The following is a 21,545-nucleotide window of genomic DNA, read 5'->3' on the forward strand; positions in this document are numbered from 1 at the left end:
CACCCCTTCAATGTGACTTTACTCTGTCTCCCCTCCTCCCTACAAATATTCATGTACTCAAAGACTTCATTGTTCTTTTCGCTGAATGTCCGGCTCTTCTTATTGTAAACCGCCTAAACTACTTTGGCTTTGGCGGTATATAAACAAATTATTATTATTATTAACTTTAGAGAGAGCCCTCTCGTTCTCCCTACCTTGAAGAGGGTGAACAACCTGTCTTTATCTATTAAGTCTATTCCCTTCATTATCTTGAATGTTTCAATCATGTCCCCTCTCAGTCTCCTCTTTTCAAGGGAGAAGAGGCCCAGTTTTTCTAATCTCTCACTCCTCCAGCCCCTTAACTATTTTAGTTGCTCTTCTCTGGACCCTTTCGAGTAGTACCGTGTCTTTCTTTAATCCTTTCAGGACCAAGGGACATATTTGTCCCATAACTTTAAAATCCTATAAATTTTGATTGGGAAAGTCTACAGTTCTAAATTTGATATGTACGGATTCCATATGATACTGCCTTTATGTAAACAAACTGGTTCCGACATTCATTCATTAGCGTCGTTGCCAGATTGACGAGAAGATTCACTTGCCACACTGTCCATAAGCCAGAAGTTTGATTTTTTTTTTTTTTTTAAAAATGATATTTCACAAAAAAAATCAATTTTTTGGCATCTGCAAGCCCTTTTTACCATAAAAATGTCGTCAAAACCACAAAAATTGGCCTACGATCCTTATGGTCCTGAAAGGGTTAAGTACGGCGACCAATGCTGGACGCAGTATTCCAGGTGGGGGCGTACCATGGCCCGGTACAGCAGCATGATAACCTTCTCCGATCTGTTTGTGATCCCCTTCTTAATCATTCCTAGCATTCTGTTCGCCCTTTTTGCCACTGCTGCACATTGCGCGAACAGCTTCATCGACTCGCCAACCAGTTCTCCCAAATCTCTTTCCTGGGGGTTCTCTCCAAGTACATGCACCAGACATCCTGTATTCTTGTATAAGATTCTTGTTACTGACATACATCACCTTACACTTATCCACATTAAACCTCATTTGCCATGTCGCAGCTCAATTCTTAAGCGTGTTTACGTCACATTGCAGGTCTTTGCAATCCTTCTGTGTCTCCACTACTGTGAATAACTTCGTATCGTCTGCAAATTTTATCACCTTGCTTTTCGTTCCAATTTCCAGGTCATTTATAAATATGTTGAAGAGCACGGGTCCAAGCATCGAACCCTGAGGCACTCCACTTGTGACGCTCTTCCGGTCTGAGTATTGTCCATTTACCGCCACTCTCTGCTTCCAATCCGCCAACCAGTTTTTAATCCACGTATTTCACCCTCGATTCCATGGCTCATAATTTTTCAAAGCAATCGTTCATGCGGGACCTTGTCGAATGCCTTCTGAAAATCCAGATATACAATGTCGAACAGGTCATCCTTGTCTATATGCCTGTTTACTCCCTTGAAGAAGTGCAGCAAGTTGGTCAAGCAAGATCTTCCTTTACTGAAGTCGTTCTGGCTGGTCCTCATCAGATTGTGTCTGTCAAGGAGGTCAATGATGTGGTACTTTATCAGCACCTCTACCATCTTTACCGGTACAGAGGTCAGACTCACCGGTCTGTAGTTTCCCGGATCTCCCCTTGAACCTTTCTTGAAGATTGGTGTAACATTCGCCACTTTCCAGTCTTCAGGAATCCTTCCCGATTTGATCGACAGATTGGTTATTAGTTGAAGCAGTTCAGCTATAACCCCTTTCAGTTCCTTGATTACCCTCGGATGGATGCCATCCGGTCCTGGGAATTTATCATTTTTAAGCCTATCAATCTGCCTGCATACCTCTTCAAGACTGACCGTCAATTCAGTCAGATTCCCATCTTCGTTTCCTGCGTATAGCCTGTCAGCTTCCGGTAAGTTGTGGATATCCTCTTTGGTAAATACAGACGCAAAAAAATTATTCCATGGTCATCCAACGGCCCCACCGCTGCCTTCACAGGTCGTTCCCCTTAAAATATTGAAAGAACGGCTTGAAGTTTTTCGCCTCCTTGGCTATTTTTTCCTCGTAGTCTCTTTTGGCCCCTCTCACCGCCTTAAGGCACCTGCTTTGATATTGCATGTGATTTTTCCAGTTTTCATCCATTTTTGACCTTTCCCATTCCTTAAACAAAGCCTTCTTGTCTCTGATCGCTTCTTTCACCGCTACAGTGAGCCACGCCGGTTCCTTGTTCTTTTCCTCTTGGATCCCTTGTTGATATGCGGTATATATAGATTTTGCGCCTTGGTGACTTCCTGGGACATCAGGCCGCACAGTGGTATAAATTAATATCTGGATTTTTAAATAAGAAACCAAAAACTGGTCTTCGGGACATTTGGAGCATCGAGATCAAGCATCAAATTACTGCGTCTCAATGGCCACGCATTTGGGCTTGGAGGATGAGTTGTACAGGGTCTGCATCTATGAGACAAATTTGGTTTTTTTCTGTTACATAGAGCATTTTGGACCCCGGTTTGTTTACAGAAGTTAGACAGCTCTAAATCTAATAGATGCTGGCACTGTCATCTTGAAGCTGGGACATTAGATCATTTGTTATTCTATTGTCCGTTAATACTTGCTTTTTGGAAATCAATATGGGGTCAAATAATAATCCGGTGGCATTATCCTATGTCAATGAGGGCTAAAAGCCAAATATCCTCTAATAATAATAAGATTCTACTCATTATGACAGGAGTTGCCGTACAACAGATTACGAATAATTGGAATAATTGGGATAGGCTGAATTATAGCTTTTGGTGAAACTCTTTGTGTCACATATTTAAAATGGAAAGGATAATTGCCATGCAGCAAGGAAATTTTAAGAAGTTTCAGGTTATTTGGGAGCCATTAACAAGATACTGTAAAGACTGAAATTACTGCATAGAATACATATTAACTTTTTCCCTTTTGTTCATACACATCCAGGGTGGGGTGGGGGTGGGTAGGAATATTTTATGATTTCTTTTGCTTATGAATAATTGTTGGGTATAAGGGAGGGAGGATATTTGATGCGAGTTAGAATTTGATGATATATTAAGTGATGTAAAAGTATAAAATGATTGTATTATTTGTTATACTTATTGTGAGTTTTAAAAATGAATAAAGATTAATAATAGATTTTGCGCCTCGGTGACCGTGTCCTTAAAAAGGGACCATGCTTGCTCCAGTGTTTTTACAGTGCTTATCCTCTTCTTAATCTTCTGCCCTACAGCCTACAGCTTGCAGGAACTTGGTCTCTCTACCACAGCCAGAGGTGCCTAGGTTCCAGTCTATCGCCGGATAATTGAAGTTGCCCATGATAACTGCGTTGCTTCCCTTGCAGTTGCGTTTAATGTCATCTGTCATTTCTCCATCCGTTTTTTTGGACTGCCCTGGGGGTCGGTAGTAGATGCCGATCTTCGTTTCCGCTCTATTTGTTCCTGGAATTTTGGCCCATAGATACTCTACCTTATTTTTCGTTTCCAGCGTGTTCTCTCCGGTAGACTCAATTCCCTCTTTGACGTATAGGGCAATGCCCCCACCTTTTTGACCCACTGTCTCTGTGGTATAGCTTGTATCCCGGTAACACAATGTCCCAGACGTTTTCCTCGTTCCACCATGTTTCCGTGATGCCGATGATGTCAAGGTTATCTTTTTATGCCATAGCTTCCAATTCCCCCATCTTATTCCTTAGGCTCCTTGAGTTTGTATACATACATTTTGAGTTTGCGGCCTGCAGGGATGGTGTTGCTTTCGCCAGGTACAAAAATTTCTGACTTTCAAAGCCTCCAAGATGATTTAACAAATTTCTTTGCAGAGGTTGAAATCCTCTGTACCCATAGAAGTGGCATCGTTTTATTGATTCATCAGTGTTGAGCTTCAAGGCTGTTTTGTTACACAATGACAATGTCTACCGGTCAATACCTACTGGCTATGCTGCAAACATGAAAGAAACATATGAAATCATTTAACTGCTGTTAAAGCATATCTAGTGCACAAAGTACAACTGGAACATCTAAATGATCTTAAAGAAGTAGCTCTGCTACTTGGAATGCAGCTTGGATATACCAAGTATTGTTCTTTTATTCGTGAATGGAACAGCCGTGCTAAGGAATTGTATTACATTCAAAGAACTGGCAACTCCATAACAATTTGGTTCTAAGACAAAAAAATTTGGTACATGAACCACTTGTTGGCCTGACAATGATATTTTTGACTCCTCTTCACATAAAATTTAGACTGATGAAAAATTTTATAAAAGTGATGAACAAGGAAGGCAAAGGTTTTCTTTACCTAAGACAAATATTTCCAAGAATCTGTTAGTCCAGCAAGAGAAAACTGCCTGGAAAGCATTCAAAGATGTCAATGAGAATTTTATTGGCAGTTACAGCTCCCCAAACTATATTCAACTGATTGACAAACTTCTTAGAGCATACAAAACCATGAAATGCAACATGTCACTGAAGATGCACTTTCTACATTCACACTTGAACTTCTTTCCCACAAATTTGATGCAGTCAGCGACAAACATGGCAAATGTTTTCACCAGGACACTGCCACTATGGAAAAAAGATATCAGGGAAACTGGAATTCATCAATGATGGCTGACTATTGTTGGACACTGCAACTAGATGCATTGGACACTGAGTACAAATGAAAATCAGCAGGAAACCACTTTTAGCCACGGCAAACTATCACAGCATATCAGAAACGTTGTGCATTAAAACATATAGTCAATTAAAGATACCATCGTATTTCTCAAAATTCTTATGTGATACAGTCAGTGTGGAATTATATTTGTGCTTATTTTGAAGGGGTCTATCATAATCACCAGTTTAAAGAAGCAAATACTTTGGAAAAATTTGTTATCCAATATCATCTTTCACCACATTTATTGTTAATGTTTTCTTGTTTAATCACAAACTGGCTTCTAATTTTCTGGCACAGTTATATTTATATGTCCTCACATATATTTTATAATATATACACTTATTTTATTCAAACATTTTCACAATTACACTTTTATTTCATTTTCCAAAATTCTTTGGAATGATCATCTCACAGCACAGTCTTTATAGTCAATCTTATTACACTTTTCACCTCACAAAACTTTTGACTATCACTCTTTATATTCATCCACATTCATCCTCTTTCCTCACATTCCATTTCTTATTCTATTCATGTATTTATACTGACACATATTTCCTTAGGACCCCTGAAGAAGGCGCTCACAGCCAAAACACGGATCATGTTGGGTCTGCACGGATATTCATTGATGTGTGTTGTTTCGATCATTACTACCTGCACCATTTGGAGTATTAATGAGAAATTATTACAATAATCTTTGAGATCAACTACATCGCATCCACAGTTGTTCTTGTCTTTCATTCTTTCCTGTGGGAAATGTCACTATGTGAAGAAGAAAAGGTCATTCCCTCTTTGGTACACATTCCTGCTTTGGACAAAGACGTTAGCCTTATTTTTAAAGGCAGTATCTGCAGCACAAGTATAGAACATGAGTTCTTCATAAAAACTTAATTTCTGGGAGCAAAATCCAGTGAAAAGATATTGGAACCTAATGAAAATAAATATTTTTGAGCAATATCCTCTACCTATAACAAAATATCTGACTTACCTGTAACAAAGATCTTGAAAGAACACAAGGTGATTGTTCACTAAATTCACAGAAAAAATCCTAATAGCAATTTAAAAGAAAAGAGAAATAATTAGCAAACACTGCTTCACTAAAACACGTTTATGACTTTCATGGCAAAAAGCTATTGGCTTATGAAACACTTCCTAATTTAACCTTTTCCTATCGTAATAAATTTTACGTTACGCTGGTTCCAATCGTAATTATTTTAGCAAAGTTTTGTATTATTCATCGTTATCATTTATGGCTATTGTAAACATAATCTAAATCAGTCATAAGTCTGTAAATTCAAATATTTTGTGTTCCTGGCTCTTTATTAGTCCATACAGACTGTTTATCTACTGTCTATGTCATTTTTGGAATGTCCCGTCATCCGGGACACACAATAGGAAAAGGTTAACAAATTTTGAGGCTGGTTTTTTTCCAACATATTTCAAGAGTTAAAAACCAGTTATTAAAAACGAAGTTCCTGTTACAATGGGCAGAGTAAATTTGTTCACCTGTAATGGGGGCTTCTCTATAACTATGAGGACAGCAAGGAAATGTGACCAACATGAATCAGGATATTATCCTTGAAGGCTCCTCACTAGTACAGAAACCGCCAAGACTAACATCACTCTTAGTAAGGATATATTACCCCTGTTTGTCCACAGAGATTACAATTATTTTAAAAGTGTGCTACTTAAGTAATTATCCAATGTGTGTTTATAATCTTATACAAAAAAGAAAGCATTCATCCATATTTATAACCATAGCATAATATATTCTTGTACTTTTTGCTCCTTTGGCATGGTTAACTCAAAATTCTAGAGAAACATCTCTCCCAATATACAAAAAGATTTTTCATAAAAAAATAAACTTAATATCTGATTTACAACAGTCTACCACAGGAATGGGCAACATTTTTAAAGAGGACCGCATTAATGTCAAAATGTCAGTATTACACTTAGAGAGCTGGAGCATTACATAATGTCAGAACTGGAAATGTACAAAATTGCACAGACCTTCTGTGATAAGTAAACCTTTATCTAAAAATGATAAAAATCAATAAGAACATAAGAATAGCCTTACTGGATCAGACCAATGGTCCATCAAGCCCAGTATCCTGTTCTCGCGGTGGCCAATCCAGGTCACTAATACTAGGCCAAACCTGAAGGAGTAGCAATATTCCATGCTACTGATTCAGGGCAAGCAGTGGCTTCCCCCATGTTTTTCTCAATAACAGACTATGGACTTTTCCTCCAGGAACTTGTCCAAACCTTTCTTAAAATCAGCTATGCTAACCGCTCTTACCACAACCTCTGGCAATGCATTCCAGAGCTTAACTATTCTCTGAGTGAAAAAAATTTTCCTCCTATTGGTTTTAAAAGTATTTTCCTGTAACTTCATTGAGTGCCCCCTAGTCTTTGCAATTTTTGACGCAGTGAAAAATCGATCCACTTGTACCCGTTCTACTCCACTCAGGATTTTGTAGACTTCAATTATATCTCCCCTCAGCAGTTTCTTTTCCAAGCTGAAGAGCCCTACCCGTTTTAGTCTTCCCTCATACGAGGAGTTCCATCCCCTTTATCATCTTGGTCGCTCTTCTTTGAACCTTTTCTAGCGCCACTATATCTTTCTTGAGATAAGGAGACCAGAATTGAATGCAATACTCTAGATGAGGTCGCACCATGAAGCGATACAGGTGCATTATATCTTAGTTTTGTTAACCATCCCTTTTTTAATAATTCCTAGCATCCTGTTTGCTTTTTTGGCCGCTGCTGCACATTGGGAGGAAGGTTTCATCATTATTGTCAATGATAATACCCATATCCTTTACTTGGGCACTAACTCCCAAGGTGGACCCTAGCATCCGGTAACTGTGATTCAGGTTATTTTTCCCAATGTGCATCACTTTGCATTTGTCCACATTAAATTTCATCTTGCCATTTGGACGCCCAGTCTTCCAATTTCCTAATGTCCGCCTGCAATTTTTCACAATCTGCATGCGTTTTAACAACTTTGAACAGTTTAGTGTCATCTGCAAATTTAATCACCTCACTCGTCATTCCAATTTCCAGATCATTTATAAATAAGTTAAATAGCACCTGTTCCAGTACAGACCCCTGTGGCACTCCACTGTTTACTCTCCTCCATTGAGAAAATTGACCACTTAACCCTACCCTCTGTTTTCTATCCGATAACCAATTCCTAATCCATGACTGAACCTTGCCACCTATACCAGGATACTTTAAATTTCTCAGGAGCCTATCATGAGGAACTTTATCAAAAGCTTTCTGAAAATCGAGACACACTATATCAAACTGCTCGAGTAGCTATTCTTAAAAATATCTATAAAACACAGAACTTAAGATTACTAAAACTCTGATTAGTTTTAGTAACATTTTCTGACATTTTCTGTATATATCTCCCTTGTCTCAGGGAAGACAAGAGAAGGCTTTAAACTAGGTAAGTTGGGGGAGGGTACAGGCTCAAACAACCCACCTGGCGAGCTAGGCTGCCAATACTTTTTTGAGACTGGAGTAAGTGGACACCGAAATTCTGGGTCTGGGACTGGGGCGAGTACACACATTTCCGAGTTTGGGGTGGGTACATGCTGTGATTCAGGGTCTAGGGAGGGTACACACATTGCAAATTGTACCAAAAGAGTCCAAGTAGCTCAAGCGGGAATTCCCCCACAGGGTACACACATTTCTGAGTCTGGGGTAGGTGCTCATATTACAGCTAGTACTAAAAGTGTCCAAGTAGCTCAAGCGGGAATATCCCCACAGAAACATAGCAAACATGCGACATGGAAAGCCATGTACGTCAACGCCCACAGTTTGGGCAACAAGATCCTAGAATTAGAGACTGAAATGAGGAACGCTAACCTGGATGTGGTGGCGATATCTGAGACCTGGCTCACGGACTCCCATGGGTGGGATATAGTCATACCGGGCTACAATTTACTTCGCCGTGACAGGGAGGGCAAAATGGGAGGAGGTGTAGCACTATATACTAAAGATGACATTAAAGTCACCAGAATCGCAGATGTCAGGTACACAGGGGAATCCCTTTGAGTAAATTTGGCCAGGGGGAAAGACAAATGCCTATATCTTGGCGTAATATACAGACCCCCAAGACAACAGGATGACCTGGATATGGAATTGATCGGAGACATAGAGAATATCACCTTGCGTGGGGATACAGTACTGTTAGGTGACTTCAATATGCTTGATGTGGATTGGAACACACTTTCCTCTGCATCCAGCAGCAGCAGGAGGCTATTGAACTGTATGAAGGGAGCAAGACTGAGACAACTGGTATTGAAGCCAACAAGAGAGCAGGCAATACTGGACCTGTTACTTACCAATGGCGAAAGTGTCACAGAGGTCTCAGTGGGCGAAGCGTTGGCCTCCAGTGACCACAACATGGTATGGTTCAATCTCAAAAAGGGGTTCGCCAAATCTAACACATTGACCAAGGTCCTCAGCTTCAAGGACACCAACTTCGAGGGCATGGGGGAATTCATCCATCATGCGCTACAAAACCAAGCAGTGACAGATAATGTAGAAGAAATGTGGTCAGCTCTGAAAGATACCATACAGGAGGCAACCAACCGCTATATAAAATCAGTAAGTAAATGGCGAAGGAACAATAAGCCACAGTGGTTCTCTGCGGAGATCTCGGGCCTCATAAAAGAGAAGAAAAGAGCGTTCATTTCTTACAAACAATCAGGGAATCAGGACTCGAGAGAAGACTACCTGGCCAAGGCAAGAGCCATCAAAACAGCAGTTAGAGAGGCCAAATTTCGAAACAAGGAGACGATAGCGAAGAACATCAAGAAGGGCGATAAATCCTTCTTCAGGTATATTAGTGACAGAAACAGAAACACTGGCGGGATAGTACGCCTTAGGAAACCAGACGGGAACTATGTAGAAGCAGACTCGGAAAAGGCTAAACTTTTAAACAAATACTTCTGTTTGGTCTTCACCCGCGAGGTGCCGGGATCCGGCCCTCAGCTACAGACAAGGGATGGCTCAGTAGACCAGTTTATTAATTTCAAATTTACGCCAAGCAGTGTCTACTGTGAGCTGTCTAAACTCAAGGTTAACAAAGCGATGGGGCCAGACAACCTACACCCCAGGGTGCTCAGGGAGTTAAGTGACGTCTTGGCGGAACCACTATCCGCACTCTTCAATCTCTCCCTTAGTACGGGTATAGTCCCATTGGACTGGAAAACGGCTAACGTCATTCCACTCCACAAAAAAGGTTGCAGGATGGAGGCTGCGAACTATAGACCGGTGAGTCTCTCATCAATAGTGAGCAAGCTGATGGAAACTCTAATCAAACGTCAATTGGATACGATCCTGAACGAGGAGAATCTACGGGATCCCCGTCAACATGGATTTACTATGGGGAGATCCTGCCAATCCAACCTGATCAGCTTCTTTGACTGGGTGATGAGGAAGCTGGATGATGGGGAGCCCCTGGACATCGTATGCTTAGACTTCAGCAAAGCTTTCGATAGCGTACCACACCGCAGGTTGTTGAGCAAAATGAGTTCTATAGGATTGGGTGACACATTGACGAAATGGGTTGAGAACTGGCTTGGAGGTAGGCTTCAGCGGGTGGTGATGAACGGCACCCCCTCTGAAACGACGGAGGTGATCAGTGGAGTGCCGCAGGTCTCGGTCTTGGGCCCGATCCTGTTCAACATCTTTATAAGAGACTTGGCTGAAGGGCTTCGAGGTAAAATAACGTTATTCGCAGATGACGCCAAACTATGCAGTGTAGTAGACAGGAGTGCAACGGTCAAAAACTCAATGTCTGACAATATGACGCACGACCTACTCCTACTGGAGCGCTGGTCTAGGATCTGGCAACTAGGTTTCAATGCCAAAAAATGCAAAGTCATGCACCTTGGCAGACAAAATCCATACAAAAATTACACCCTTAATGGCGAGATCCTAGCAAGGACTGTAGCAGAATGGGACTTAGGGGTGATCATCAGTGAAGACATGAAGACTGCCAATCAAGTGGAGCAGGCTTCATCTAAGGCTAGACAAATCATAGGGTTTATACGTAGGGGTTTCGTCAGCCGTAAGCCTGAAGTCATTATGCCATTTTATAGATCCATGGTGAGATCCCATCTGGAATACTGTGTACAATTCTGGAGACCTCATTACCGCAAAGATGTGCTGAGACTGGAGTTGGTCCAGCGAATGGCCACCCGGATGGTCTCGTGACTCAAGGACCTCCCGTACGAGGAACGGCTGGATAAGTTGCGGCTATACTCACTCGAGGAACGCAGAGAGAGGGGAGACATGATCGAGACGTTCAAATATCTCACGGGCCGTATCGAGGTGGAAGAAGATATCTTCTTTTTCAAAGGTCCCACGGCTACAAAAGGGCATCCGTGGAAAATCAGGGGAGGGAAGCTGCACGGTGACACCAGGAAGTACTTTTTCACCGAGAGAGTGGTTGATCGCTGGAATATTCTTCCACTTCAGGTGATCGAGGCCAGCAGCGTGCCTGATTTTAACACAAAATGGGATCGTCACGTGGGATCTCTTCACAGAGAAAGGTAGGGGAGGGTCATTAGGGTGGGCAGACTAGATGGGCTGTGGCCCTTATCTGCTGTCTATTTCTATGTTTCTATGTGATCTGCATTCAGCTACATAGAAAATGTGTAACCTGAAACAGTTTGAATTACACTTCTCCCTACGTATCCACGGGGGTTAGGGGCAGAACCGGCCCGTGAATATTAAAAAAACGCAAATAATATTCGGGCCGGTTCTACCCCTAACCCCCGCTTCCCCCCGGGTATTTTAAGCCCTGTAAGCCCCCCCTTAAGCCTTACCTGGTGGTCTAGCAGGTTTTCAGACAGGAGCGATCTTCCCACGCTCCTGCCCCGTGCAGATTGCTCATAGGAAATGGCTGCCTTGAGTTCCTGTCATAGTCTCGAGAAGAGTATGGGAGCTCAAGGCAGCCATTTCCTATGAGCGATCTGCATGGGACAGGAGCGTGGGAAGATCGCTCCTGCCTGAAAACCCGCTAGACTACCAGGTAAGGCTTAAGGGGGGGGGGGGGAGCCTTACAGGGCTTAAAATAGCCCGAAAAATTAAAATGGGTTTTTTGTTTTAAAATAGCAAATAATCGAATACGCGGATGCTGAAATTGCGGAATCGGAGGGGAAAGTGTACACATATATTCAGTGGTGCTATCTGTTTAGAATGTATTACTGAATGTCCACATACAAGTATATGTCCATATTATATTTTTAAAGTCATACCTGCTATTTGTGTAGCCCATCTGACCACTACCTGAAATTCACCATTTGTGTCGTAATCTAAGAAAAGGTACCAAGTCTCAGTGCACACTTGAGAAATGAGGTAACAATGTCAGTTGGGTTCTATGTATAACTAACAAACCTTTTTTAGCCTATCAGATACAATTTGTGTAGTGTATATTCACATTGTTTATTTTAGTTCATTTGGCTTAATAACCCCAATAATTTCATCATAATATGGCCTGTGAAAAGGTATCAAGTCTTAGGAGTCCTTTTACTAAGACACGCTGGCCGTTTTAGCGAATGCTAAATGCTAACGTGTCCATAGACTATAATGGGCACGTTAGCATGTGCTAATATTTAGCGTACCACTAAAAACCCTAAAGGACTTTGTGGCCAATAAGGTCCAAAATATATGAAAAAAACAAAACAAAATTGGCCCACAGTCTATATTCAAATTCAAGTATAATTTTGAATTTTGGTATGTTATTTAAAGAAAAAGATTGAAAGGAATAGTATCAGTTCAATTTAGTAGTCATAAATCCACAAATGTGGAGAAAAACCTTTAAATTTAAATGTCATTACTCCCATGGACATTCAGTATGAGCCATAGAAAAGGCGCTCGATATATCTCAAAGGCTCAGGTAGTAACCTTGCGATGAGCGCGCGCTAAAATTCTGTGTGCGCTAAAAACACTATCACGGCTTAGTAAAAAGAGCCCTTAGTTTCTTCACACAGTTTCATATAGCAAGTTACAAACTACTTTCTCTTTATTTAGCTTGCAATATTGGTCTTTTCTAGTGCATCACGGAATTAAATTACTCTTTCTCAGGTACGTTTTGCAGGTTTCTTTAGAATTTTTTTTTTTTAAATCTATTTGGTCTTGATAAACATCAGCTCCAGATTTTCAGGCTAAATTCTGAAACTGGCGTATTCATTAATCATTATTTGGAGTACAGCTTGGGAATCTGAAGATCAGCGTGCTTGATGGAACAGGATGGGCAGCGTGGATGGGCCATTTGGCCTTTATCTGCCATCATGTTTCTATTTCTATGTAGAAACCAAGGGCCTGTTTTACAAAGCAGCACTAGCAGCTGCTGCCTGGTAACAGCTCCGAAGCCCATAGAGATTTAAAGGGCTGTTGCCGCGCAGTAGCCGCTAGCGTGGCTTTGTAAAACAGGCCCTAAATCTCCAGCACAAGGTTACTGAATGACTAGACCTTCGGAATGAATACTAGAATGCAACTGACTGACCAGTGGATCTGGAAGAGTGCCAAATTTTGTTAATGAAAATCGAGCATACAGTACCCAGTAGTGTGGGCCTAGCAGAAATCAGGTGCAAATAGCACACTAGAACTCATGAACTGTGTGACCTTTTATTACCAACTGATTGGCATGGAGTGTACAGGGGAATTTGTTTCCCGATTATTTGCAAAAACAAGCTTAACCTTAAACCCTAGCCCAATAATAGTATAATTTGGGTTGTCATGCTCTGGCCAAATCTTTAATTCCTAAGAGCATTAGCGCAGCATCAGAGCATTCAGTGCACCAGCCCGTGCTAAAAACCTAGCGTGGCTTCGTAAAAGAAACCCAAAATTAGGCTTAAATTGTTTTACTAAGACTTGGTACCTTTTTCAATCAGACTCTGATATTACTTATAAAAATTATTAAAATTTGTAACCCATATGACTAAAGCCAGTTGTATTTTGATGACTCAGGTTTCCAGTAAACCAAATTTAAAAACTAACAATTGATATTTACATTTATAAACTGTTGTCAATTTTTATTTTTTCTCACAATTTTAATCTTCAATTGTTGAATTATATTGTTAATTGAAATGGTATATCTCTGACAAATGAAATGATAGAAAAATGTTATTTGTTGCATTTGACTCAGCATCTTCTTGATTACTTAGCCAGTTGAATAACTCAATTCCGAAGACTTTGTCTCTTTTCTTGGATTATGACACATTTAGATGCACAAGTTAGATGTCTTAAGTGGCAGTGCTCCAAGAATATCACAAGTCCTGCCACTCTGTGCGTATAAATTTTGTACCTGACAAAAAGAAATGCAATCTGCAATCCAAGCTGAAAGAGTCCCCCCTTTGAGGCTGGAGTACCTAGATTATTGGGGTGGAAAGTGACAAAGAACTGTGATGATTTTTGAAGGTTTTTTTTTATGACATGAAGGTAGTAGAGAGGAGCTCTTCTGTAGTCCAGAGAATGGAGTGATTGATGTGCCTCTGAAGAATGAGGAGGTGGGGGGAAAAACCAAAAGAACGATGAACTGATTGAAATGAAAATTTGAGGATACATTTGGAAGAAACTTGGGATGAGTGCAAAACACTATTCTATTGTGGTCGAACTGAGCAAAAGAATAGTGAACCAGAGCTTGCAATCCACTTTCTTCCTGACAGAAGATTGTGATGAGAAATCACCTACCATGACAAGTGCTTCAGATTGGCAATGCCTAAGGTTTCAAAAATAAGACCAAAATAAGACAGTTATGACAGTTGTGATATGTCACTTGAAGCTCAAATGATGAAGTTATGACTGTCTTAGTTGGTCACACCATTAGAAGAGACAGATCACTGGAGAAGGACATCATATTTGGGAAGATTGAAGGAATCAGGCAAAAAGGGAGACCTGCAATCAGATGGCTGGACATGTTTAAAACAATCACGGGGATGACGCTAGAGGACCTTTCCGGACTAGCACAAAATTGATTTCTTTTTAGATCTGCAATTCATCAAGTTACTAGGACTCAAACATGAGTCGATGGCACCTAACAACAGCAACAAGATTTCAAAGGGAGATTCCATGAGTTTGGCTAGGACAACATTGATGTCTCAGGCAAGTAATGGTGATCAGAGAGGAGGTTAGGCATTGAAAAGACCTCTTGTGAATCTAGACATCAGAGGATGAAGGGAAATAAGCCTGCCATCAAGCTGATAGACAGCAATCATGGCTAGGCTATCTCATTGATACCGCTAGGTTGACCTACAGCATCTTCCGGAAAGAACTAAAGACCACTTTGTTTAAGAAATTCTTGTCCTAGCCAGACACTCTCCTGCAAACATAACTTCCACACCTTATCCTGAATTTCTTCCTCACACTAGGTATCCACATTCCCTGTCTGCTAAAATTCCCTCTTCATAATTGTATCCTGATATTTGCTGGTGTCCGACTATTTTCAATTGTAAGATGTAAAATAGTTAATTTCTTATAATTCAATTCTATGTATAATTTTCCTTTCAACCACCTTGTATTCATCTACTGTAATTCGCTGATTGTACAGCTCTTCTTCTTTGTGAACCGCCTAGAAGTCACAAGATTGTGGCGGTATAGAAAAATAATAATAATTATTATTATCTATTGGCAATCTACTACAATCTACTGGTATATAGTAAGCTGTTATAGCAGCTAAGTGGATACAAATGGAGATTAATTTCAATCCTGAATTAGAAAGGTGAAGATATTCCAAAATATTGGACAATTTGAGGGATTCTGACTGATGTTTCTTATCCAGGAGATAAAATAGTACCACTTCAGCTGATAAAGAGTTTTTTGTAGAAGGTCACCCAACAACCACAAGGATACATCTTTTATCCGGAAGACTGGAAAATAGCAAATGTCACGCCCATCTTCAAGAAAGGCTCAAGGGGAGATTCAGGAAACTACAGGCTAGTGAGCTTGACCTCGGTCCCGGGAAAGATGATGGAAGCACTGATTAAAGACAGCATCTGGGAACACATCGACAACTATGGGCAGCTAAAGTCGAGCCAGCATGGCTTCTGCAAGGGCAGGTCATGCCTCACGAACTTATTATACTTCTTTGAGTGGGTAGCCAGCCAGGTGGATAAAGGGGATTCCATAGATATCATTTACCTTGACTTCCAAAAAGCCTTCGACAAGGTGCCACACGAAAGACTACTAAGGAAGCTATGGAACCATGGGATGCAAGGGGAGGTCCACCGATGGATCAAAAACTGGCTGGCGGACAGAAAACAGAGGGTTGGAGTAAAGGGACATTACTCAGACTGGCAATGGGTCACGAGCGGAGTTCCACAGGGGTCGGAGCTGGGACCGCTCCTATTCAATATATTCATTAACGACCTGGAAGCAGGAACAAAATGTGAGGTTATTAAATTTGCGGATGACACCAAACTATATCGCAAGGTCAATAACATGGAGGACTGCGAAGATAGTAGATAGTAACATAGTAACATAGTAGATGACGGCAGATAAAGACCCGAATGGTCCATCCAGTCTGCCCAACCTGATTCAATTTAAATTATTATTATTATTTTTTTTTCTTCTTAGCTATTTCTGGGCGAGAATCCAAAGCTTTACCCGGTACTGTGCTTGGGTTCCAACTGCCGAAATCTCTGTTAAGACTTACTCCAGCCCATCTACACCCTCCCAGCCATTGAAGTCCTCCCCTGCCCATCCTCCTCCAAACGGCCATGCACAGACACAGACCGTACAAGTCTGCCCAGTAACTGGCCTAGTTCAATCTTTAATATTATTTTCTGATTCTAAATCTTCTGTGTTCATCCCACGCTTCTTTGAACTCAGTCACAGTTTTACTCTCCACCACCTCTCTCGGGAGCGCATTCCAGGTATCCACCACCCTCTCCGTAAAGTAGAATTTCCTAACATTGCCCCTGAATCTACCACCCCTCAACCTCAAATTATGTCCTCTGGTTTTACCATTTTCCTTTCTCTGGAAAAGATTTTGTTCTACGTTAATACCCTTTAAGTATTTGAACGTCTGAATCATATCTCCCCTGTCTCTCCTTTCCTCTAGGGTATACATATTCAGGGCTTCCAGTCTCTCCTCATACGTCTTCTGGCGCAAGCCTCCTATCATTTTCGTCGCCCTCCTCTGGACCGTCTCAAGTCTTCTTACGTCTTTCGCCAGATACGGTCTCCAAAACTGAACACAATACTCCAAGTGGGGCCTCACCAATGACCTGTACAGGGGCATCAACACCTTCTTCCTTCTACTGACTACGCCTCTCTTTATACAGCCCAGAATCCTTCTGGCAGCAGCCACTGCCTTGTCACACTGTTTTTTCGCCTTTAGATCTTCGGACACTATCACCCCAAGGTCCCTCTCCCCGTCCGTGCATATCAGCTTCTCTCCTCCCAGCATATACGGTTCCTTCCTATTATTAATCCCTAAATGCATTACTCTGCATTTCTTTGCATTGAATTTTAGTTGCCAGGCATTAGACCATTCCTCTAACTTTTGCAGATCCTTTTTCATATTTTCCACTCCCTCTTCGGTGTCTACTCTGTTACAAATCTTGGTATCATCTGCAAAAAGGCACACTTTTCCTTCTAACCCTTCAGCAATGTCACTTACATACATATTGAACAGGATTGGCCCCAGCACCGAACCCTGAGGGACTCCACTAGTCACCTTTCCTTCCTTCGAGCGACTTCCATTAACCACCACCCTCTGGCGTCTGTCCGACAGCCAGTTTCTGACCCAGTTCACCACTTTGGGTCCTAACTTCAGCCCTTCAAGTTTGTTCAACAGCCTCTTATGAGGAACTGTATCAAAGGCTTTGCTGAAATCCAAGTAAATTACATCTAGCATATGTCCTCCAAAAAGATCTGACAACACTGGAAAAATGGGCCAAAAAGTGGCAAATGAGCTTCAACATAGAGAAATGCAAGGTCATGCATATAGGGAAAAAAAACCCGATGCTCACTTACAAAATGGGGGGATCAGCGCTAGGGGTGAGCGACCTTGAAAGAGACCTGGGAGTGATGGTAGACACAACATTGAAGGCGTCGGCACAGTGTGCCACGGCCTCAAGGAAAGCAAACAGAATGTTGGGTATCATTAAGAAGGGTATCACGACCAGAACAAAGGAAGTCATCCTGCCACTGTATCGTGCTATGGTGCGCCCGCACCTGGAGTACTGTGTTCAGTTCTGGTCGCCGTACCTCAAGAAGGACATGGAGGTACTTGAGAGGATCCAGAGAAGAGCAACTAAGCTAATAAAGGGCATGGAGGACCTCTCATATACTGACAGACTGAAAAAGCTAGGGCTTTTCTCCCTGGAAAAGCGGAGACTTAGAGGAGACATGATAGAAACCTTCAAGATCATGAAGGGCATAGAAAAAATAGACAGGGACCGATTTTTCAAATTAAGGGGATCAATAAGTACAAGGGGGCACTCAGAGAAATTGAAAGGGGAGAGGTTTAGAACAAACGCCAGGAAGTTCTTTTTCACACAGAGGGTGGTGGATACATGGAACGCGCTACCAGAGGATGTGATAAACAGGAGCACGCTACAGGGGTTCAAAGAAGCTTTGGATAGGTACTTGGAAGACAAAGGGATTGAGGGGTACAGATAAGAGTAAAGGTAGATTATAGGGATGGGATTAGAGGTAAGTTACAAAATTAATCAGGGACTACTGTTCAGGCACTAGGCCTGATGGGCCGCCGCGGGAGCGGACCGCTGAGCAAGATGGACCTCTGGTCTGACTCAGCGGGGGCAACTTCTTATGTTCTTATCTCCATAGAAAAAGGGAATAAAGCTAGAAAATGCTACTCAACCTCCAAGCCATCAAGGCAAGGCTCCTGAGATTGGTATGAATTTGCATACAGTATTCGAGGTGCGACCATACCATAGAGTGATACAAGTGCATTATAATATTTTCATGTTTGTTTTCCATTCCTTTCCTGATAATTCCTAACGTTCTATTTGCTTTCTTAGTCGCCGCCGTACATTTAGCTGAGGGTTATTACATATTCTCAACACTGCAAGAAGGCTTTTGCAATGAAAATCAAGATAGACGAGTGTCACCTCGCTACTGAAAGACATACACTGGCTTCCGATTGAAAGCAGCGTGATAGAATAGAATTTGTAAAAGATTTCAATCTCCTGGACTCTTTTGTACACAAAGAAGCAACTAGCAGAGAGGAAATACTCCACAAGATAGCACTTGGTCACTCTTCAATGCATGCTCTTGACAAAGTATTCATAGGCAAGGAAATAACACTGCAAATGAAAATCAGATCTCAATAGGCGTGGACCTGAGGAAAACAATAGATGCTGCCATCGCTGACTTTATGCCCCGTGACCCGACCCTGCAGAGGGAGACCAGCCTGAGCGTAGCAGAAAGAAATACAAGCAGCCAACCAGTTGGATAAGGTGCGCTTGGACACGGGACACCCCAACCGATTTGGATCAAAATATATGAAAAGTTGAGGAACCGTCCAATGAGCCTGAGTGCGTTGCAGGTAGAAAGCCAAAGCCCTCTTACAGTCAAGAATGTGGAGCGACACTTCTCCAGGATGAGAATGGGCCTTAGGAAAAAACACAGGAAGAACAATGGATTGGTTGAAGTGAAAATTCAAAACCACCTTAGGCAAGAATTTAGGCTGGGTGCGGAGAACCACCTTATCATGATGAAAAACAGTGAAAGGGGGATCCGCCACCAAAGCCTGCAGCTCAATGACCCTGCGGGCAGATGTGAGAGCAATAAGAAACATTACTTTCCATTCAGGGATTCCATTCTTAATACTCAGTATAGTTTGGAATTCCTATGCTTTCAGGCGGATTTTTTGGGTCACCAAGCCGCGCAATGGTATAAATTGTTGTATGGATATTTGAATAAAAAACAAAAAACTGGTCTTAGGGATATTTGGACTTCCTGCGCAAGGGGTGCGTGAAACAGAAAACCTCTGGAAAGATTGGAACGGCGCATCCACCAGCGGAGAGTTTGTTTCAAGGAAGGAGTCACTGCAATTCGGCAAGAGACCGGATCGCGGTCCTGACGCCACTGCGAGGCCAGGGTCCACTGCGGAATGCGAAGGTGAAGTCAGGCAAAAGGCGTCACATGAACGGTGGAGGCCATGTGTCCTAACAGGATCATCATGTTCTTGGCCGAGATGGTGGAAAGAAGAGACACTTTCCGGCAAAGGCGGACGAGAGTCTCTTGCCGAGGTTGGGGTAGGAACGAGCGGAGACGAAGCATATCCAACACCGCTCCAATGAACTGGAGAGATTGGGACGGACATAACTGGGATTTTGGGAAGTTGATCTCGAAATCCAGACATTGAAGGAACAGAATAGTCTGTTGGGTCGCTGAGATAACCTCCGATCAAGACGACACTTTAATGAGCCAGTCGGCAAGGTATGGGAAGACCTGAAAACCCTGCATCTGTATGGCTGTGGCAACCACCACCAGACACTTCGTGAACACCCTCGGGGAAGACGTGAGGCCGAAAGGGAGAACACGGTACTGTAGATGGAGATTCCCCACCTGAAATCTCAAGAACTGGCGAGAGGCCGGATGAATCAGGATGTGTGTGTAGGCCTCTTTCAGATCCAGGGAGCATAAACAGTCCCCTTCGTCCATAAGGGGGTACAAAATTGGAAGAGAGAGCATGCAAAACTTTTCCTTGACCAGACATTTGTTGAGAGCCCTCAGATCGAGAATGGGATGCAAGTCCCCGATTTTCTTGGGGACCAGGAAAAACCGGGAATAGAACCCCGAGTTCTGGTGGCACACTGGGACCTCCTTGACCGCCCAGAGACGGAGGAGAGCCTAGACCTCCTGAAGCAGGAGGGGAAGCTGCGACCTGTCAGAAGGAAATTCTCACAGGGGCTGCACTGGAGGCACATGCCGAAAGTGAAGAGAGTACCCTTTCCGAATAATGTTGAGAACCCAGGAATCGTTTGTTATCAACTCACACTGATGAGAAAAATGACGGAGCCGAACCCCGATGGGCAGGGGGGAAGGTAGAGGGACAAAGGACACCGATGTGCTCTGACCAGAATTGTCAAAAGGACGGTGCTAGCTTCGCCACCGCAGGCGTCTGAGGTTTAGAAGGACGCTAATGCTGCTGAGGCCGCTGAGAAGGCAGACGAGAGAGAGCCGGGGTGGACTTCTGCAGATAGCGCCGCAGAGGAAGCTTATACTGCTTAGCAGGGGGGGCTTTCGCCTTAGGGCGCACCAGGGAGGCAAAGGATCGCTCGTGCTCCGAAAGGCGTTTCGTAGCCGCCTCAATCGAGTCATCAAAGAGCTCGTTCCCCAAACAAGGGAGGTTAGCCAGGTGATCCTGCAAATTGGGGTCCATGTCCACGATGCGCAGCCAGGCTAAGCGACGAATTGCCACCGCAAAGGCCGTGACCCGGGACGACAGCTCATAGGTGTCGTACGCAGCCTGGAGCATGTAGAGACGGATATGGGACAGCATCTCCAGAAGGTGACGGAACGCCGTCTGACAGCAAGTCAGAAAGGAAAGACTGTAGAACCTTCAGGCAGTACTTGAGATAGGAGGTGAAGGTAAAATTATAGTTAAGGATGTAGTTCGCCATCATCGAGTTCTGGTAGAGCCGGCGACGAAACTTGTCCATCGTCTGACCCTCCCTGCCCGGGGGGACGGCAGCGTAAACCATGGTGGGGTTAGACTTTTTCAGTGATGACTCCACTACCAGGGATTGATGGGAAAGCTGCGCCTTTTTGAAACCCTTACACGGAACCATGCGGTATCGCGATTCCATTTTGGAAGGGATGGCAGGAATGGCATAAGGGGTTTCCATGTTCCGGAAGAAGGTCTGTTTCAGAACCTGATTCAGAGGAAGCCTCAA

General features: G+C 42.7%; 1 protein-coding gene across 3 annotated transcripts in view; it reads right to left on the bottom strand.

Moving 5' to 3' along the window:
* Window positions 1-21,545, bottom strand: part of NAA35 (N-alpha-acetyltransferase 35, NatC auxiliary subunit) — a 356,679-nt gene that overhangs the window by 145,564 nt on the left and 189,570 nt on the right. For all 3 annotated transcript variants that reach the window (XM_033927824.1, XM_033927815.1, XM_033927834.1), the window contains exon 13: window positions 5,639-5,698. In XM_033927824.1, coding sequence (XP_033783715.1) covers window positions 5,639-5,698 — 60 coding nt within the window. The remainder of the gene's footprint in view (window positions 1-5,638; window positions 5,699-21,545) is intronic.

This window comes from Geotrypetes seraphini, chromosome 1 (genome assembly GCF_902459505.1).
Source record: "Geotrypetes seraphini chromosome 1, aGeoSer1.1, whole genome shotgun sequence".
Lineage (NCBI taxonomy): Eukaryota > Metazoa > Chordata > Amphibia > Gymnophiona > Dermophiidae > Geotrypetes > Geotrypetes seraphini.